The sequence below is a fragment of the Podarcis melisellensis genome (assembly GCF_964234715.1).
Source record: "Podarcis melisellensis genome assembly, chromosome: 2".
Taxonomy (NCBI): domain Eukaryota; kingdom Metazoa; phylum Chordata; class Lepidosauria; order Squamata; family Lacertidae; genus Podarcis; species Podarcis melisellensis.
This window is the reverse complement of record NC_138529.1, coordinates 109,610,685-109,630,453: the sequence shown is the minus strand read 5'-3', so window position 1 is coordinate 109,630,453 and position 19,769 is coordinate 109,610,685. Positions and strand designations below refer to the sequence as shown.

The window sequence follows — 19,769 nt, the reverse complement described above, 5'->3', positions numbered from 1 at the left end:
TGTATAGAAATTTATTTACATATGCAACTACAGCGACAAGAATGCTACTCGCCCCGAAATGGAAAGAAGCAGAAGACCCAGCAAAGGAAGAATGGACACAAAAACTTGTGGAATACACAGAAGTGGTGAAACTTAACTGGAAGAATAAGAAATCAAGATAGCATATAAAAGAATGGAAATGGTTTATTGAATATTTACAGATAAATTGCAAACAGATAAAAACATTGGCAGGATTATTGCAATAACCTGCCGTTTCACAAGAGTATAAATTTAAAGTAGATAATTAAATGAGCAAATTAAATGAATTTGGATATGCAGAAGATATTTTAAAAAAATAAATTTAAGGAACCCCTGAAAGAGGGGGAAGGAAGTCATGCTTTGAAATGATTGTAAAGCTAATGAAATGTATAAATTTGAAAAGTATAAACAAAAACCTTTTAAAAAGACATAAATAATTCACACCCGTCCTTACTTAAATCACTGTCCGTACCAAAACTCGAGACGAGCGTGGAAACTCTGGCAAACCGGGACGGTTTCACAAGACGGGGAGATGTGCTCTGCACATTGTTAATTAAAAGCAGCTTAAAATAGCACAGAAGAAAAGAAGAAGTTGTAAAACAATCCAGAACATGTCAAAAAAAAAAAATTGCTTGAGGTTGGCAAAAAAAATATCTCCAAGGCTCATGTGATGCACACCTACTGAAGGAGGGTGTCTCATCACATGGTTGGCCACGGCAGAACTCAACACCAAGATGAAAAGGGTGTGTCTGGTACAATAAACTAATCTCCACCCACTGTCAGCTCGAAGACACCGAGGTTGTGACAGAGGACTGCCGCTCCAATATATAGGGCTGTCATGATTCAGCTCCAGCCCGTGTAGCAACAGATCTGTGGCTGGCCTTTTTCGCAGCTCCTCAAGAGGTGTCATTTTCTACCCGTCTACCTTCCAGTTGCCTCCGTTGTGAATATTTCGGGACTATGGCCGGGAGAGCTGCCGCTGCCTTGCTTCTCACAGCATCCATCTTACAAATAGGTAAGAAAAGATGGGAGGTGGAACGCCGCTTGGACCAGACTTGCACACCCGACCGCAGCTGCAGCTGTTGCTTATTTCCAGTGAGGGTCTGTGAACTGCAAGGTCGGCAGGTGGTTTAGGCTGTGGTTGTGCACACTGGGGGTAGGGGAACCTTAGGATCAGGGGGGAAGCCAAAGGCAGCCCCCCAAAGGCCTCTCTAACTGGTCCTCTTCCCAGACCACGGCTTGGTTCTCACTAACCCTGGTTCTCACTCTCCTGGAGTGGCTGGGCTGCATCTCTGAGCTCCAATAATGCTTTCTGCTTACCTGGATGAGGATGTGAGAGTGTGCAGAAACCAGGCGGCTGCACAATAATGGTTCAGTTTTGGCAAAAGATTCCTGCATCGCAGGGGGTTTGATGAGATGATCCTTGTGGTCTCTTCCAACTCTACAGTCCTATAAATATACCAACCTATGAATTTACATTTGTTGCTCAGCCCACTTTAAAACAAACCATTTACCGTATTTTTCACTCTATAAGACGCACCAGACCATAAGACGCACCTAGTTTTTGGAGGAGGAAAACAAGAAAAAAAATATTCTGACTTCTGGGATAGCTGTGCAGCCTGCATTCGCTCCATAAGACGCACACACATTTCCCCTTACTTTTTTGGAGGGAAAAAGTGAGTCTTATAGAGCAAAAAATATGGTATTTGATTTTTCAACTTAAAATTTGCAGAGATATAGCAAACATAAATCATAAAGCAAGATTCTAATGAATCTCCTGGACTTCCATCCTCCCCTATTATTAATCAGCTCCTCCCGCATTTTTTATGACAATCCAAACCCTTTACTTCTTCCTTTATGCTCAGAATCAACCTTAAACCACAAGTGATATTCCAATACTACTAATGATTTTAACTGTTCACAGTTGTCTTTAAGATAAGTTATAAATTTTCTCCCTGGAAATCTGGTGTAAGAGAGTCCCTGGACTGCTGCCTGGCCGGAGTGAGTCTGCTGCTTCCCTCTCCTTAAAAGAGGATGGGACAAATTTAGGGAGGACAAGCCTATTGATGGCTACTTGCCATGATGGCTGAGCTCTGAATGCTTCTGAATAGCAGTTTCTAGAAATATAATAATAATAATAATAATAATAATAATAATAATAATAATAATAATAATTTATTATTTATTATTTATACCCCACCCATCTGGCTGAGTTTCCCAGGCCACTCTGGGCAGCTCCCAATCGAGTGTTAAAACAATACAGCATTAAATGTTAAAAACTTCCCTAAACAGGGCTGTCTTTTAAAGATAAGATAGCTGCTTATTTCCTTCACATCTGAATGGAGGGCATTCCACAGGGCGGGCGCCACTACCGAGAAGGCCCTCTGTCTGGTTCCCTGTAACCTCACTTCTTGCATTGAGGGAATCGCCAGAAGGCCCTCAGAGCTGGACCTCAGTGTCTGGGCTGAACGATGGAAGTGGAGGCGCTCCTTCAGGTATACAGGACTGAGGCCATTTAGGGCTTTAAAGGTCAGCACCAACACTTTGAATTGTGCTCTGAAACATACTGGGAGCCAGTGTAGGTCTTTCAAGACCGGTTTATGTGGTCTTGGTGGCCGCTCCTGGTCACCAGTCTAGCTGCCGCATTCTGGATTAGTTGTAGTTTCCGGGTCACCTTCAAAGGTAGCCCCATGTAGAGCGCATTGCAGTAGTCCAAGAGGGAGATAACTAGAGCATGCACCACTCTGGCAAGACCGCAGGTAGGTAGGGTCTCAGCCTGCGTACCAGATGGAGCTGAAAACAGCTGCCCTGGACACAGAATTGACCTGCGCCTCCATGGACAGCTCCATGGACAGCATGGAAACCAGAGGAGGGGAGAGGGCTCTTGGGCTCAGGTCCTGCTTGCTGGCTTTCAATGGGCATCTGGTTAGCCACTGTTAGAAAAGGATACTGGGTGAAGATGAGCTTCTGGCCTGATCCAGCAGCCTCTTCTTATGTTCTGCTCATTTTGTGTGATAAAGCGGGTATGGCATGAATGCTAGAAGCCTCAGACAAGAGAGGGGAGTTTTGCAGCTTCCCTGCCTTCCACTTTTTCAATTGCAACGCTCCTCAAGCTGATCTCACCACCACACTCTTGGGGAGGGTGACACACACACCCACACACACACCCCGAGCATCGCCGAAAGAGAGAAAACTCTTCACCCCAGATGAGGACACATATTTGCACAAAATGATCGTTAGCAAATGCAAATTTAGAAATACCACTGGTCCTGCTAGCTAGGGTTGATGGGAAGTGTAGTCCCAACGACAGCTGCGGACCGAAGATGGAGAAACGCTGGAAAAGGAATTAGATTGTGGGCATGTGCACCAGCTATAATAATAATACTTTATTATATATACCCCGCCCATATGGCTGGGTTTCCCCAGCCACTCTGGGTGGCTTCCAACACAATATTTAAATACAGTAATGCATCAAATATTAAAAGCTTCCCTAAACAGGGCTGCCTTCAGATGTTGTCAAAAAGTCTGGTAGTTGTTTTTCTCTTTGACATATGACGGGAGGGCGTTCCACAGGGCGGGCGCCACTACCGAGAAGGCCCTCTGCCTGGTTCCCTGTAACTTGGCTTCTCGCAATGAGGGAACCGCCAGAAGGCCCTCGGCGCTGGACCTCAGTGTCTGGGCTGAACGATGGGGGTGGAGATGCTCTTTCAGATATACTGGACTGAGGCCGTTTAGGGCTTTAAAGGTCAGCGCCAACACTTTGAATTGTGCTCTGAAACATACTGGGAGCCAATGTAGGTCTTTCAAGACCAGTGTTATGTGGTCTTGGTGGCCACTCCCAGTCACCAGTTTAGCTACTGCATTCTGGATTAGTTGTAGTTTCCGGGTCACCTTCAAAGGTAGCCCCACATAGAGTGCATTGCAGTAGCTACAGGGGTCTGAGGGGTCTCGGGATCCCCTCAGTATCTGGGGGTAAGTAGCCAGGTCTCCTGAACGTTGAGGGAGTGGAGGAGGTCAGGTCTCTTCCCAACAATTGTCATTTCCAATGTGGGAAGATTCGAAGTGCACTGTGTTCCTCAGCAAGATCACGCCGGAGGGCTGGATCTTCAGCACTCTGACTCTCTTCTGAGGAACTCCAAGTGCCTTTCCTGTGCCCCCTACTTGAGAGAGAGGGAGGATAAAGAGAAGGGGTTTTTTAGAAGCTAAGTAGCTTCAAAGAACAAGCACTTCAGCCCAGACATAACCAAATTGCATAACCACAAGGAAGTCGCCAAAAAAAGAACCGGCAGGCAGGCGTCAAGGTGAGGTGAGTGGCAGTGCGATTTAACTCGTCCCTCCCCAGGGAGTTCTCAGAGCACAGGAATCCTGCTTAAGCACTCCTTCAAGCGCAAAAGAAAACCAAGGTGTGTACATGTGAGGTCAACTGAAGTCATTCCCAAGGGCCCCACCCCTGACATCTGCAAAGTCAGGTTTCGAGTACGAAAAGAGCTGAGGTTGCTTCTCCCAGGCACACAATCCAGTAATCGGGGTGAATGGCAGATCCCAAATCTAGCAGGGAGGAGGACCTGGGACGACCTTCAGTTTTTACTTGTGCAGGCTCTGCACAAATGGGGGTGTTCGAACTTGAAGAGCTCCCAAATGGGGATAAAGAACACAACACAGTTGATCTCTCTCTTCATTTGTAATAATAATAATAATAGAATTTATTATTTGTACCCCACCCATCTGGCTGGGCTTCCCCAGCCATTCTGGGCAGCTTCCAACACAATATTAAAATACAGTAATGCATCAAACATTAAAAGCTTCCCTAAACAGGTCTGCCTTCAGATGTCATCTAAAAGTTTGGTAGTTGTTTTTCTCTTTGACATCTGGTGGGAGGGCGTTCCACAGGGCGGGTGCCACCACCGAGAAGGCCCTCTGCCTGGTTCCCTGTAACATCACTTCTTGCAATGCGGGAACCACCAGAAGGCCCTCGACGCTGGACCTCAGTGTCCAGGCTGAACGATGGGGGTGGAGACACTCCTTCAGGTATACTGGGCCGAGGCTGTTTGTACCCAAATAAAGGCCTAAATGGGGATGAAGGGAGAGCCCTGTTGGGTCCCTGGATCAGATCAGATTCTCCCTATCTCGTCTTTTCCCCCACAATGGCCAAACAGGAGTTTCTGGGGAAACCAAGAAGGAGCCTTCGATTTATTTGTTTGCTTGTTGTCATTATGACCCTTACAGCATTACAGTCCCCCCCAATATTAAAATCTGTGGTACGGATGTGTCTGTAGAGGCTTGAGACTTCCTCTCTGGGCAGAACCCAAGGGAAAACTTAAAGGGGAAGCAGTTTGGGATGGTCAGCGCTTTGAGCTCAGCGCCGCGTTTCACTTCTTCATGTCACAAAATGCATCTGCCGCTCGATCGCGAAAAGAACCTCAAAGAGGTTTGCAAGCCTGCATCTCTGTGCAGATCAAACCAAGCATCGCAAAGGCAGGAGCAGCCGCTCTGACGACCTTTGTTCTCAGGAGCCCAGACCATAGCTGTCAACTTACAGATCTGAAAATAAGGGACCAGCAGCCTCGGAAATAAGGGATCAGCAGCCAAAATAAGGGATTTTAGTCATCCAGCTGAAATACGAAGCTAAAAGGGACCAGATAATTTGGGAGAGCAGCGCCGGTTTTTAGCCCTTTGTTTCCAGAGGTTGCTGCTCAAGACACCAGCTGATGAAACACTGCAATTAAATAACTACAAGCAGCAACCACTTTTTGCGCAAAACGAAGTCCAAGCTAGGAAGATGCTGCTGCAGTTCTGTATCTTTTCTCTCGTGCTCCATCTGCAGCTCTCAGTTCCATCAGGCGGGGCGGGAGGAAGGGGGGGGTAAATAGCGCCCGAAGTAAACCCGCAGATCAGACCATCTATGCTAGTCTACCACTACAAATCTATGGGAAAAGCGCTTGCGGTCCTTCCTCCGCTTTCCCCCTCTATGGTTAGCCCTTGGAACACCTGCCTGCGCCTCCGCCTCCTTCTCCTCTCTCTGAACTGCTTTCTCTATGGTTGCCCTCGCTCTCCTCTCAAAGCTCCTCAATCCCGGCAGGGAGGGGCTCCCAGGGGCCGAGGCTGGTGAAAGGAGGCCGGAGGGGGGCAGGCCGGGCAGCCAAGCAACACAGTTGGAGCCTTCCTCCTCCCTGGCCGGCAGGGAGGGAGGGAGAGGAGCTGCTTCCTTTGAAACCCAGCAAATTTAAGGGACATCATCAGTAAGGGACAGCAGCTGGACACAGCGCTGGGATAAGGGACTGTCCCGCCAAATAAGGGACACTTGACAGTTATGGCCCAGACGCTGAGGGCATGTGCTGGGACCATGGAGGTTTCTCCGCACTTGGAAGGCAGGGTCTGCGTGTCACGCCATGATTCTCCCTTTTCCCTCACTTTAGCCCTGGGCCAAAACACCACGGAGCCAAGAACAGTACTCCATTGCTTCAAATGCGACTTCGATCAACCCTGCTCAGAGACAAGTGTGACCTGCGGTGAAGGAGAGAGCTGCAGTACCATCAGAGGGCATTCAGGTTGGTGCCACTGTCCCAGGGATGGGCTTCCCTCCCTCCAGCCTCCGGTCAGGAAGTTGTGTGCCGCCATGGCCTGCCCGGAGGTGGCGTGGGGCTTCATGGGTACCCTGCAGGCCGGACCGAGTGTCTACTCCAGTCGGCAGGCTGGCAGGAGGCAGGAGGTGGGCGAAAGGCGTGGCCACCGCCCAGGCACGTCCTGGCAGGCCCTCTCCCCGGCTCCCTGTCCTTCCCTGCCTGCTGCCGGGGGGTCTCTGGGTCCCAGAGTCTGGCCTGGCCTTGCTGTCCCTGGCAGGAGCCAGCAACAGCGGAGGTGCTTGCTTTTTCGCTCAGCATGTTGCTATCCCCACACAGTTGCGGAAGCAGATCAGGCCCATGGTGAAATTCATCAGGGGAAATTCACCTGTCACTGGCCGCATTGGCTGATTGAACTCTGCCCTGTGTGGGCGAGCATTTAATCAGCACTGTGCAGCCCCACCTGTCTCCAGAGGAGGGATCACTTCAGAAGTGTCTGTGGTTTGCCTGCCCCGGGCACTGGCAGTCCACGCTATGCCACTGTGTTCCCTAATAACTACCATACAGTATATATACTGCCTCTGCTTCTGGAGGTCATAGAGAGAGAGAGCTGTCATGTGTCTAAATCCCCTTTCCAAGCCAGCCTCTGTGAAATCCCTTTTTAAAGATGGGGATTAGGCGAGACCTGTGCTTGCATTCTGGGTGCAGTGCAGTGATCTCATTCCCCCTCAAGCTTTGTCTCTCATGGCAACTTTTCTGGCTTAGCATGCCTATGCTCTCCCATTATCATCAGCCCTGGTACGTCCTGCCGATCCTCAACCTCTGTAGGAACATATGTACAGTGGTACCTCGGGTTAAGTACTTAATTCGTTCTGGAGGTCCGTTTTTAAGCTGAAGCACCACTTTAGCTAATGGGGCCTCCTGCTGCTGCCACACCACCGCCACACGATTTCTGTTCTCATCCCGAAGCAAAGTTCTTACCCCAAGGTACTCTTTCTGGGTTAGCGGAGTCTGTAACCTGAAGCGTATGTAACCCGAGGTACCACTGTACTGTGTTATATTGAGTTGGACAACTGGTCCATCTAGCTCAGCACTGTCTACACGGACCGGCAGCAGCTTTCTGGGATTTCGGGCAGAACTCTCCCCCAGCCCTACCTGGAGACGCCGGGGATTGAACCCGGAGCCTTCCGCTTGCAAGGCAGACCCTCTGCCGCTGAGCTGCGACCCTTGTAACTTTGCATCCGCTTGCTCCTTGCAGATTACAAAGTCCACGAATCCATCTACGGGAAGGGCTGCATCTCGGCCAGAAAGTGCAGCAGCTTGGACAGAATCAGCTACTCCAACAACCCTTTCCGCGTCACCTATTACTGCTGCAACACCGACTACTGCAACAGCGGCTACTCCGGGGCACCCCGCCTCCCCTTGGTCGGCGTGGCCACCATCCTGACCATGCTGCTTGCCTACCTCTTGTGAGACCCAGAACACACCCGCCCTGTAATGAAACTGACCCACTCCCCACAGTGACCGTCTCCTCTTGCTCATGTCTCCTTCTGTCTCCAAAACAGCCAAGGCCCTGCTTCTTATAATGGACACAATGCCGTCCTTTCGTATCTACAATGTCGCTCCCGGTTTATATTTCTGTCTTTACCTTCTGGCCCACAAATTAGCCCTCTAAACAAACCAATTCGTTTATTATCAAGTTCCCTACAGATGCAGGAAACTGCTGATCGTCTGGCCGTGGCTCCGTAGGGCTTCTGACAGCAGGTCCCCATCCTATTTATTTTATTTATTGACAAGAGATAAAAGCCGCTTCATGACCAGTTATAACACGATGAGTTATGGCCGCTTCCCAAACATTGCCATGACAGTGAGTTGGTTTGGTGGCGCCCCCTGGTGTGCGGTCCCTGAAGTTCCTGAAGTGCTGCAAATCACGCAAGTGTCCGTCCGTCCTTTGGTCTGGGATTTGCAAGCTACCTTTGCCCAAACAAAAGATTTTGGGAGAACTTCTTAGAACCTCACAAGGTGATCAGATTTCATGACATAGCTGCAATCCCAGGCATGCCTTCTTGAAGGCAAACCCCATTCAATTCATTGGGACTTTCTTTCGAGTAAACATGTGTAGGGTCAGGCTGAAAGCACACGAGCCCCAGGCCGCAAAACTTCCTGGTTCAAATGTGGCCTCAGCTAGGAACACAGAATGAGGAACTCGGAATAACCAGGTCCCTGTTCTCTAGCATTCTCTGACTGGCACCATCTCCAGGGGCCCCCAAACTGTTTTTTGCTGTGGGCGCCAGGCCTCCACCCCCTGCCATGACTGCTGTCTGCCGCCTCTGTAGCCGCCTCTGTGCACCACCCGCCATGGCGGTGACGGGGCCTGAGCGCTAGAGGTAAGGCAGTAGTTGGTTGTGGGGGGTGGTACATGGATGCAGAGGCCCCGATCCAGTCACTGCCACAGCACCAGAACATGTGCACTGTGCTATCATGACAGCATGGCACAGTGCACGTGTTCCGGCCTCACGTCACATCACAACGTCATTATGGCACTGCGGGGCGCACGCCGACATTGGACAGCCACAATGTGGGGCCCAATGTCGGTGTCCCTGCTAAATGGCAACATGGAAATGATAATAACACTGACCTCCTTCACAGGGGGTACTGCTCTTTGAACCTCTGAAAGTGGGAGGCTTAAAGAGCAGTTGGGGCTGTTTGCAAAAGGGCTTTCAAACAGCCTCACACTGAGCTTTGACTGTGTGTGCCTGTTCCCAGCAGAAGAACGGGAATGTCTCACCAAACCTAAACCCCTACTGGTCGGTTGATGAGCAGGGACTAAATCCTGTTCAATTTGACTGCACCTACAAGTGCTTGGCTGTGAAACCGGTCCGTGCAGTCAACGCAGGATCAAACCCTGTCCCATCAGCTGGCGTCACCCCTCATTGGAGGGGAAGGTAGGCATGGTTTCCTTAAAATAGCCTCATGGGCCAAATTCCCCTCCCTAACAGGCCAGGACTGGCCCATGAACTGGAGGTTACCCATCCCTGGTTTAAACACAGACTACCGTATTTTTCGCTCTATAAGATGCACCAGACCACAAGACGCACCTTGTTTTTGGAGGAGGAAAACAAGAAAAAAAATATTCTGAATCTCAGAAGCCAGAACAGCAAGAGCGATCGCTGCGCAGTGAAAGCAGCAATCCCTCTTGCTGTTCTGGCTTCTGGGATAGCTGCGCAGCCTGCATTCACTCCATAAGATGCACACACATTTCCCCTTACTTTTTAGGAGGGAAAAAGTGAGTCTTATAGAGCAAAAAATATGGTACTTCATAGGGTTAGCCTATATCACAGGCTCTCAGCAGCACAACCATGCAAGGGAGATCTTTTTCCTTCCCAGATTACAACCCTGCACAAGCTCTTAGACGTGTCAGGAGCTTTCAAGAAAGAAAACCTTTCTCAAAATTGTTGTGCATATGTCTACACCACTAGCCTTCAAAAATACCATTATTATAATACTGTAGAAACAACGTCTCTTATGAACAGAGTGCTGGTGCACTAAAAATATTGTGTGTGTTTCTGTTTGTCTATCTACAATTCCCAATTAAAAGATTTAAAATGTTCCTTGCAAGTATTGTTTTGCTGAAGGGACCCATATGAGCCCGAGAGCATGATTCTTTTGCCAGGTAGCCGGTGCGACAGCAACAAGAACAAGGTCAAAGGAGGGGCATGAAGAGGCAGGAGGAGGAAATTCAGTTCAGTTCACATTTAAAGGCAGACATGCCCAAGTCACACTTTCCGAGACAATGCGCGAACCAAACCACAGCCGCCCTTCAATATTTGCACCCCTGTGAATTGTGTAGTGCAGTTCTCCAACCGAGCAGTGTGTACAAATGATGCATATATGAGAGAGAAATGCATATATTAGCCAAAACTATATTCATAAATGGGTTAGATTGCGAGGAATGCCTTGCAAAGTGTAGATGAATTCTCATGAAGACTTCTTTTCTTTTCTTTTACAACCACTGAGCATGTGAAAACGAGGCATGACTTTAAGATAAAGTTAAAAGGTAAAGGAACCCCTGACCATTAGGTTCAGTCGTGACTGACTCTGGGGTTGCGGCGCTCATCTCGCTTTATTGGCCGAGGGAGCCGGTGTACAGCTTCCGGGTCATGTGGCCAGCATGACTAAGCCGCTTCTGGTGAACCAGAGCAGCGCATGGAAACGCCGTTTACCTTCCCACCGGAGCGGTACCTATTTATCTACTTGCACTTTGACGTGCTTTAGAACTGCTAGGTTGGCAGGAGCAGGGACCGAGCAACGGGAGCTCACCCCGTCGCGGGGATTCAAACCGCTGACCTTCTGATCGGCAAGCCCTAGGCTCTGTGGTTTAACCCACAGCACCACCCGCGTCCCAAGATAAGGTTACCAGAGGGTTTTTTCAATGAATCCGGTGATACGTTTCAACTTCCGTCGGAATGATAGTGGAAATGATAGGGGACTGATTTGTAAATGGGGACGTCTGGTAACCTTACTTTAAGACCTGGGGGGGAATGAGAAACTGAGAGAAACATAGATTGAGAGATTTGCACAGTCCACACACACACTCATACCTCTGAGGTAGAAAATCCCACAAGAACCTCTCTTCCTCCCTCCCAGTGAAAAGGCAACCCATCTTTTGCCCACTCAGAACGAACCGCCTCAGGCATTTGCCTGTCTCAGTCTAATGGTACGGCAAGCAATTCCAAGGACATGGCTTTCCCCTCCTGGAAGCTGTCGTTTCTGAAGCGTGCTGGGCATTGTGGCTGTGTGAGGAACTGCAGTTCCTAGGATTCTCTGGAGGGAAAGCCATGAGGCATGGTGCTGCTGTGGACCATTGTGGAAGCAAAATAAACGCCTTCAACTTCCCCTTCCCCACGTTGCTGTTCTGAATGTGCACAGGGGCCCTGGAGGCCTGGCCTTGCACCAGAGGTATTATCTGCAGAAGCCATCCTGCAGGGTGTATTTGATAAAATACCAAAACATATGTTTGCTGCCCACCCAGGCACCACAAATGTTGCTGAACTACAACTCCCACCATCGCTGTCTGTAGGCCCTTCTGGCTGGGGCTAATGGGAGATCAAACGGGTAAGCCACCTGAGGGGATGTGACAAGTTTTCCCATCCAGCAACAGCACAACAGATAGGCTGAGGGAAAAGTCTCGCCAGGAATGAGGAAACATCAGCTTCCAACGGCATTTCCAAGGCGAAGGTTCCCTATTCCTGATTCACCGGGACATAGTGGTCAGGGCTGAGGTGGTACTGAAATACGCAAATGCTGGGAAGATGTACGAGAGAAGAGAAGAGAGTTAGAAACAGTGGCAAAGCTATTCAAAAGGTTTCGGTGGGATGCGCTCTAATCACAAGGCTGATTTCCCATGTCAAGGAGTGAATTTAGGGTGTCATGTAAAAAATAAATAAATATCCAAGCACTTTGTCCAGCTCCTCGAGCCTTACTAACTGAAACCCATCCAACACAACATGAAAACAAGAAGAGGCTAGTGGTCTCTGGACACCCTTCAAGATTCATTGATCCCCTTAAACTGAAAAGAACTGCAGGCCAGTTCCTTATCTCTCATTGTTTTACTCAATGGTGGAACAATCTTTGGCAAAACGCTCAAGGCAGCTCGAGGGATGATACAGAATGCACAACCAGTTTTAATCCAGCTTCAGGCCGGATTGGCTGATTTCCTCCAACAGGTGTACCCAACCTTTTTGTGCCTGGTAGCACATCTGAGAAATCGATAAACGGCTGTAGCCACCACAAAAATACCCATTTCACAGAAGAAAAAGCGAGTGATGTTCAGAAACAAAAGAACCTGCCGCCCCTCAAAAAAACAAGACAAAGAAAGCAGGTGACATCCCATAAAAAAACAGAGATCCCTTCCAACCAAAAAAGTCACTCTTTTTTATTTAAAAAAAGTGGGGGAGGGCAGATGGCTTTGGTGAGCATAGAGGGTTTCTGAGGGCACCATGTTGAGGACCTCAAACCTACCCTGAGAAAGAGAGACAGAGGAAGTGTCTCCTAGATCAGGCATAGGCAAATTCAGCCCTCCAGATGTTTTGGGACTACAACTCCCATCATGCCTAGGTAACAGGACCAGTGGTTAGGGATGATGGGAATTGTAGTCCCAAAACATCTGGAGGGCTGAATTTGCCTATGCCTGTCCTAGATCTTGGTACGCTTTTGATTCTGTCAAAGTGATGGGTCATTTCTGGGATTGGGAGTAGAAGGCAGTGCTTTTCCGTGGCATCATTTCTACTTCTCTGCGAGATTCCAGAACGAGGTGCGGGGACACTATTGCTGTTGTCGTTTTAAATAACTTTTAATCGATCCTCATTTCACAAAGAAACAATAAACAACAAATATGTCAACAACTGCGGAGAGAGAGAGGTCAGGGTTGTCCCAGCAGTGTATCTCAAGTTCTGGACTGTCGGTCAAAAGGGTCTTTTCAGAGATGAGTCAAAGGAAGGTGAAGTGCATGCTGGAACGTTGTTGTTCTTTCGACTATCTCTTTGCAAAAGGGACCTGAAGCTTCACGTTTCTTCCGGTGCTGTGCATTATACTCCCTGCCATTAAGATAACACTGCTGATGTGGTTTCTATTTTCCTTTGGGTGTCTAAATGTTTTTGCTTGCTACCGTTGATTTAAGCATTTACTCCCTCCTTTTCTGAGCTGAAAAGCGCCCTTCATCCCTCGTATTACTAGCAGAACATGTTTCTGCCGCCACACTGTGAGCACATTACCTGTTTCCTTAGGATTATTGTGCTTATAATCATTCCCAGGTGAGTTTTTAAACACCCTTCTTCTTGTAGTCACATGCACAGCTGCATTTTGGATGTCCATGCCAGACATCTCTCATCGCCCTCATACATAATATGAACTTTTCTCACAACTTGTGAGAAAAACAGCTGGCGACCATCCTATCCCAGCCTTCAGCAATCTTATGAACTTAAGAGGAAGGTGCAGGCAACTGGAGGCTTCAGGACTCAAACTGTCCCCCTCAATGGCAGCATGCCTTTCCCCTTGGTGTGTGGGGAGTCCTGTGCCCTGACCAAAGTATTTTAGGACAGGGATGATGGAATCCACAGCACCCCATTCCCACCAACTCTGAGGCTGGGCCAATTTCCATGTCCTAGGGCAGGGGTAGGCAACCTAAGGCCCGGGGGCTGAATGCAACCCTATCACCGTCTCAATCCCAGTATGTTTCCGAGCACAATTCAAAGTGTTGGTGCTGACCTTTAAAGCCCTAAACGGCCTCGGCCCAGTATATCTGAAGGAGCGTCTCCACCCCCATCATTCAGCCTAGACACTGAGGTCCAGTGCCGAGGGCCTTCTGGTGGTTCCCTCACTACGAGAAGCCAAATTACAGGGAACCAGGCAGAGGGCCTTCTTGGTAGTGGCACCTGCCCTGTGGAACACCCTCCCATCAGATGTCAAGGAAATAAACAGCTACCAGACTTTTAGAAGACATCTGAAGGCAGCCCTGTTTAGGGAAGCTTTTAATGTTTAGTTGACTTTTGTATTTTAATATTCTGTTGGAAGCCGCTCAGAGTGGCTGGGGAAGCCCAGGCAGATGGGTGGGGTATAAAGAAATTATTATTATTATTATTATTATTATTAGCCCACGGATGGTCAGAGAATCAGCATGTTTTTACATGAGTAGAGTGTGTCCTTTTATTTAAAATGCATCTCTGGGTTATTTGTGGGGCATAGGAATTCGTTCATTATTTTTTTTTTCAAAATATAGTCCGGCCCACCACATGGTCTGAGGGACGGTGGACCGGCCCACAGCAGAAAAAGTTTGCTGACCCCTGTCCTAGGGGGTGAGAGGGGAGCTGTCCAGCAACAGAAAGGGAGCTGTCCAGACAAGAGTGAGAAGACATTGGTGGCTCTTGCGTAGTTGACCAGAAGGGAATGCAACTCTTGGGCAGAAATAGGTCCCCCATCCCACAGTAGGAGGTCTTATCTGATTCCAACAGGTATACCAAGCTATAACTGAAGTATACCTGAAGGAGCGTCTCCACCCCCATTGTTCAGCCTGGACACTGAGGTCCAGCTCTGAGGGCTTTCTGGCGGTTCCCTCCCTGCGAGAAGTGAGGTTATGGGGAACCAGGCAGAGAGCCTTCTCAGTGGTGGCACCCGCCCTGTGGAACGCCCTCCTGTCAGATGTCAAGGAAATAGACAACTACCTGACTTTTAGAAGACATCTGAAGGCAACCCCGTGTAAGGAAGTTTTTAATGTTTGATGTTTTATTGTGTTTTTAATATTCTGTTGGGAGCTGCCCAGAGAGGCTGGTGAGGCCAGATGGACAGGGTATATAAAAACATAATAAAACATTAAACATTTTTAAAAATATCTTCCCTATACAGGGTTGCCTTCAGACGACTATGGGGTCAGATAACTCCATACCCTCCAACATTTCTCCATTGAAAATACGGACATGCTAAGGAAAAGGGGAACATTCTGAATCAGAAATCAGGGATGTCGCTGGAAAATAGGGGCACTTGGAGGGTCTGAAAGCAGGCACCCCAAGATTCAGGCCTGTATGGGAGTCCTGCTATCTGCTATGGCAGAGCAGGGAGAGTTCCTATTCATAATGGCAAGGGGCATCTCTAGAAGCAGGGCTGTAGATGCAGCTGCATGGACAAAATAATGGGTGACGGACACTGTGGCGATCACACAGGGTTTGACGGTCTATTGATCCCTGTGCCACCACTGTGCTCGCTCCCCCGCTGCCACCAACCCATTTCTCTCCGGTACACACTGAGACCAGACAGTTGTTAACATTAAACCAAATAAACAAGTTTATTTTATAAGCATTAACAAGCTTATGGTTTCAGATCATTTTTCTTGTCAGTTTCTTATCCTTAGTTTCTAATACTTCCTAATACCTTCTGACTGATTATCTCAACTTAACAGTTTCTCTTACTCTCTCACATCAGACCAGCCCAACCCACAGACTTATCCTCCCTCTCTCTTCTCTAACTCCAGACTGACTTCTTAACAACTCTAACTCTAACTCCTCCCCTTGGGTTCCTATTGGTTAGTCATTTTACCCTTAGTTAACCCTTTCCTTATGAACCCAGTATGATGTCACACACCTAGGAGGACAAGCGCCACAGACACCTACTCGGTCCTCCTCAGCCTGCTGTCCACTTCCCCATCTGCAAGGGGAATGTCACGTGCTGCATGGGTTAGGGCTCATGGGAGTTGTAGTCCAAAACAGCTGGAGGGTGCCAGGTTAATGAAGGTGGGGGGGGGGTGTCACTGTCAAGTGAGCAAAGGCTGGTACGCAGAGCCTTCTTGGCAATGGCACCCTGGCTGAGGCTCACCGGAGGCCTTCTGCACAGCCTCTTTGGTGCAAGGTGAAGATCTTTTGATTCACCCAACCCTTTCAAGCAACTGGTACATTTAAACAAACCAAATAATCTCGGGAAAGCTGTGTTTTGTTTTACAGTTCTGCTAACGGATAGTAATGCCTCTGCCCCCGCAAAAAGTATTTTTTAAAAATCAAATGTGTTATATTGCTTGTTGTTGCTTTTGTTTACCCTTTTAAATATTCACTTGCATTTTAACATTGCATATATAGATATATATAGATATATATTTCTGTTTTACAATTTAGAATATTCATTTAAACAATCTTAAAATGTCAGTGACTTCCCTTCTTCTCTTTACATGGTTCTTTTTGCATAACATAAACCCCTGCGTATTTTACATAAACCAAACCACTCAATATTCCATTGTTACGTCCACCAAAACTTGTTTACACTGATGAATTTATCTTAATGCTGCCGAGCGTTTTCAGCTGTACACAATTATTTCCCACATGCTCAATTAAAAGTATTGAAAAATCAAAAGTGTTACTTTGCTTGTTGTTGCTCTGGTTTACCCCTTTTCAATATCCACTTGCGTTTTAACACGACATATTAGTCTTTGCCCTGTAAGCCGCTCAAGAAACATGCCATTTTAATCCAGTAATGAAAAACTTTTTTAAAAATAAATGGTCAAGAATTCATTAGTTTATTTATTTATTTAAGCACAATGCATTTTGCAGTAAGACTGGCTCAGGTGCTCAGGTCATGTGTGCTGGCTTCCCATAATATGGCTTTAGACCATAGGTAGGCAAACTAAGGCCTGGGGGCTGGATCCGGCCCAATCACCTTCTCAATCTGGCCCGCGGATGGTACAGGAATCAGCGTGTTTTTACATGAGTAGAATGTGTCCTTTTATTTAAAATGCATCTCTGGGTTACTTGTGGGGCATAGGAATTCGTTCATTATTTTTTTCTTCAAAATATAGTCCGGTCCACCACAAGGCCTGAGGTACAGTGGACCGGCCCCCTGCGGAAAAAGTTTTCTGACCCCTAACTTAGACAAACAGTGTAGATGGGGCCCTAGACAGAAGATGGGATGGTAAGTAAGAACTGAGTGCGAAACAGCCTTGCTAACAGCTCAAAGCACTTTCAAGGGGTGTGCATGGATCTTGCACAGGCGAGTTATTGCCACCGAATGAGGTAGCGGAGAATAGTATGGCACACCCTGCTTCGGGAGGAACAACCGTAGATTTGAGCTCTCTGTCATGGATGCTTGAATTGAGATTCCTGCATTGCAGCGGGTTGGACTAGATGACCCTTATGATCCCTTCCATCTTCACAGTTCTATAATTCTATGCCTAACAGCAGCTTTTTAGGGGTTTCAGGCAGGGGCCACTCCAGGCCCTATCTGGAGATGCCGGGGATCAAACCTGGGATCATCTGCACGTGGAGCAAATGCTCTACTGCTCAGCCATCGCCCTTCCCCTAAAAATCCATACATTTCCACGTAAGCATGCCAAAAGTCCAGCCACGGCTTCCTCTGGCGGCAGCTTTCGCAAGCGGCTTGAGCAAGGTGTCTGGACAGGCCTGGTGATCCAGATTGCTTCAGAAACGATTGCACTGTTGCGTCAAGCGCAGCTGCTGTTTCTGGGCACTAAGCGTCTCTTCCAAGTTGTGCATCGTTCCCTATTCCCCAAGCAGTTTCATTCAGAGGGGCTCCGAGACAACAGGCCCGGGGTCCTCGTCCAGTTTAAATCACCAATTAGCGAATCTGTTGCTGCTCCCATGCCTTGCCTTCAGTCTAGCAGGCCATGGATGAGAAAGTGGGACAAACAAACAAACACACCCAAATTCCTTGCTTTCTCCCACCCAGCCCACCTGAAGTTACGCTCTTTCTCGTCCCCACCCCAGGGCCGCAGCTAGGGGGTGGGGAGGAAGGCCCCCACTAGGGGCGCAGGCGAGGGGGGGCACAAAATCAGCTTTAAAATATGTCCATAAATATGTCTATAAATAAAAATATTGATTATTGACTCATAATTGTTGTTTTTGTTGTTTAGTCGCTTAGTCGTGTCCGTCCCTTCATACCATGGACCAGAGCACGACAAGCACTCCTGTCTTCCACTGCCTTCCTCAGTTTGGTCAAACTCATGCTGGTAGCTTCAAAGACACTATCCAACCATCTCGTCCTCTGTCGTCCCCTTCTCCTTGTGCCCTCCATCTTTCCCAACATCAGGGTCTTTTCCAGGGAGTCTTATCTTCTCATGAGGTGGCCAAAGTATTGGAGCCTCAGCTTCAGGATCTGTCCTTCCAGTGAGCACTCAGGGCTGATTTCCTTAAGGATGCATAGGTTTGATCTTCTTGCAGTCCATGGGACTCTCAAGAGTCTCCTCCAGCACCATAATTCAAAAGCATCGATTCTTCGGCGACCAGCCTTCTTTATGGTCCACCTCTCACTTCCATACATCACTACTGCGAAAACCATAGGTTTAACTATACAGAGCTTTGTTGGCAGGGTGATGTCTCTGCTTTTTAAGATGCTGTCTAGGTTTGTCATTGCTTTACTCCCAAGAAGCAGGAGCCTCATAATAAAAGGTTTTAAATAGTGGGTTATTGTGATATGTGAGGGCCCTGTTTTTCCCTATTTTTTTCCTGTGCCGCATTCCTAGGGGGTACAATCTGGATCAGGGGTAGGCAACCTAAGGCCTGTGGGCTGGATCTGGCCCAATTGCCTTCTAAATCTGGCCCACAGACAGTCCTGGGAATCTGCATGTTTTTACATGAGCAGAATGTGTCCTTTTATTTAAAATGCATCTCTGGGTTATTTGTGGGGCATAGGAATTCGTTCATTTTTTTTCTTCAAAATATAATCTGGCCCACCACATGGTCTGAAGGACGGTGGACTGGCCCACGGCTGAAAAGGGTTGCTGACCCCTGATCTGGATGCTTTAGCCAGGGACGCAAGTTCACCTAGCTACAGCTCTGCCCCACCCCACCCCAATTCCTCATTCCTTCTCTTACCCATCCCAATGGAAGCCATGTTCTTTCTCACCTCCACCCACCCGATCTTCTTGCTGCAAGCACCCCACCCTCCACCTTAATAATAAATAATAATAATAATAAATTTTTATTTTTACCCAGCCCTTCCCAGTTCAAAAACCGGGCTCAGGGTGGCTAACAACAAATTTAAAACACTTAATTATAAAAGCAGCGTAAAATACAGTATAAAAACATGAATAACAATAAAATTCAAGAATCAACTAGATAATCCCCAGGGCTAGCTGGCTGAATTGGTCCTACTTGGGCCAGTGAGGAGGCCAGGGGAGAATTAGCTGTAGGGTCTCAGAACGGGTGATCTTCATAAAAGGGGAGGGGGAAGGAAGGGAAGGGAAATAAAAGATCAGGCTGAATTCAGATTAAAGGCCAGGCGGAATAGCTCTGTCTTACAGGCCCGACAGAAGGAGGTTAAATCCTGAAGGGCCCTGGTTTCATGGGACAGAGCATTCCACCAGGTCGGAGCCATCACTGAAAAGGCCCTGGCCCTGAAAAGGCCCTTACCAGCTGTCTCTCAGCCACCGTCGCCACGGCAGCTAGGCCTGGGCCATAGAGCTTCTACTGGCCTCTTCTGCCTCACTGAAGCTGGAAGAAGTGGCGTTCCTGCTTCCAGAAGTGTGTTTCCGGATCTGCTGTGCCCACTTCTGGATGTGTGGTGGCAGAGGCCATGACAGAGGCTGCCATGACAGCCGCAGCCACCCCGGAGGAGGCAGTAGATGCAAGGCAGTGGAAGCATAGCTGTCAACTTGCAGATTTGAAAATAAGGGGCCAGCGGCCTCAAAAATAAGGGATC

At 48.2% G+C, this 19,769-nt stretch overlaps 1 protein-coding gene and 1 long non-coding RNA gene across 3 annotated transcripts in view; both read left to right on the top strand.

Moving 5' to 3' along the window:
- The window catches only part of LOC309365211 (lymphocyte antigen 6 complex locus protein G6d-like), a 35,648-nt gene extending 26,807 nt beyond the window's left edge, over window positions 1–8,841 (top strand). Inside the window, exons 2-4 of one of the 2 annotated variants that reach the window (XM_081903433.1) lie at window positions 951–1,033; window positions 6,435–6,566; window positions 7,837–8,839. In XM_081903433.1, the coding sequence (XP_081759559.1) occupies window positions 979–1,033; window positions 6,435–6,566; window positions 7,837–8,051 (402 nt within the window). In that variant the 5' untranslated portion in view covers window positions 951–978 and the 3' untranslated portion in view covers window positions 8,052–8,839. Of the gene's footprint in view, window positions 1–950; window positions 1,034–5,263; window positions 6,567–7,836 lie in introns of those variants that run through there. The other variant, XM_081903432.1, reaches the window with a different exon arrangement.
- A 2-nt stretch (window positions 8,842–8,843) lies between these two features.
- Window positions 8,844–10,225, top strand: LOC309365320. Its single transcript, XR_014166005.1, has 2 exons — window positions 8,844–9,634; window positions 9,902–10,225. It is a non-coding gene; the product is annotated as an uncharacterized lncRNA (long non-coding RNA).
- The last annotated feature ends 9,544 nt before the right edge of the window (window positions 10,226–19,769 follow it).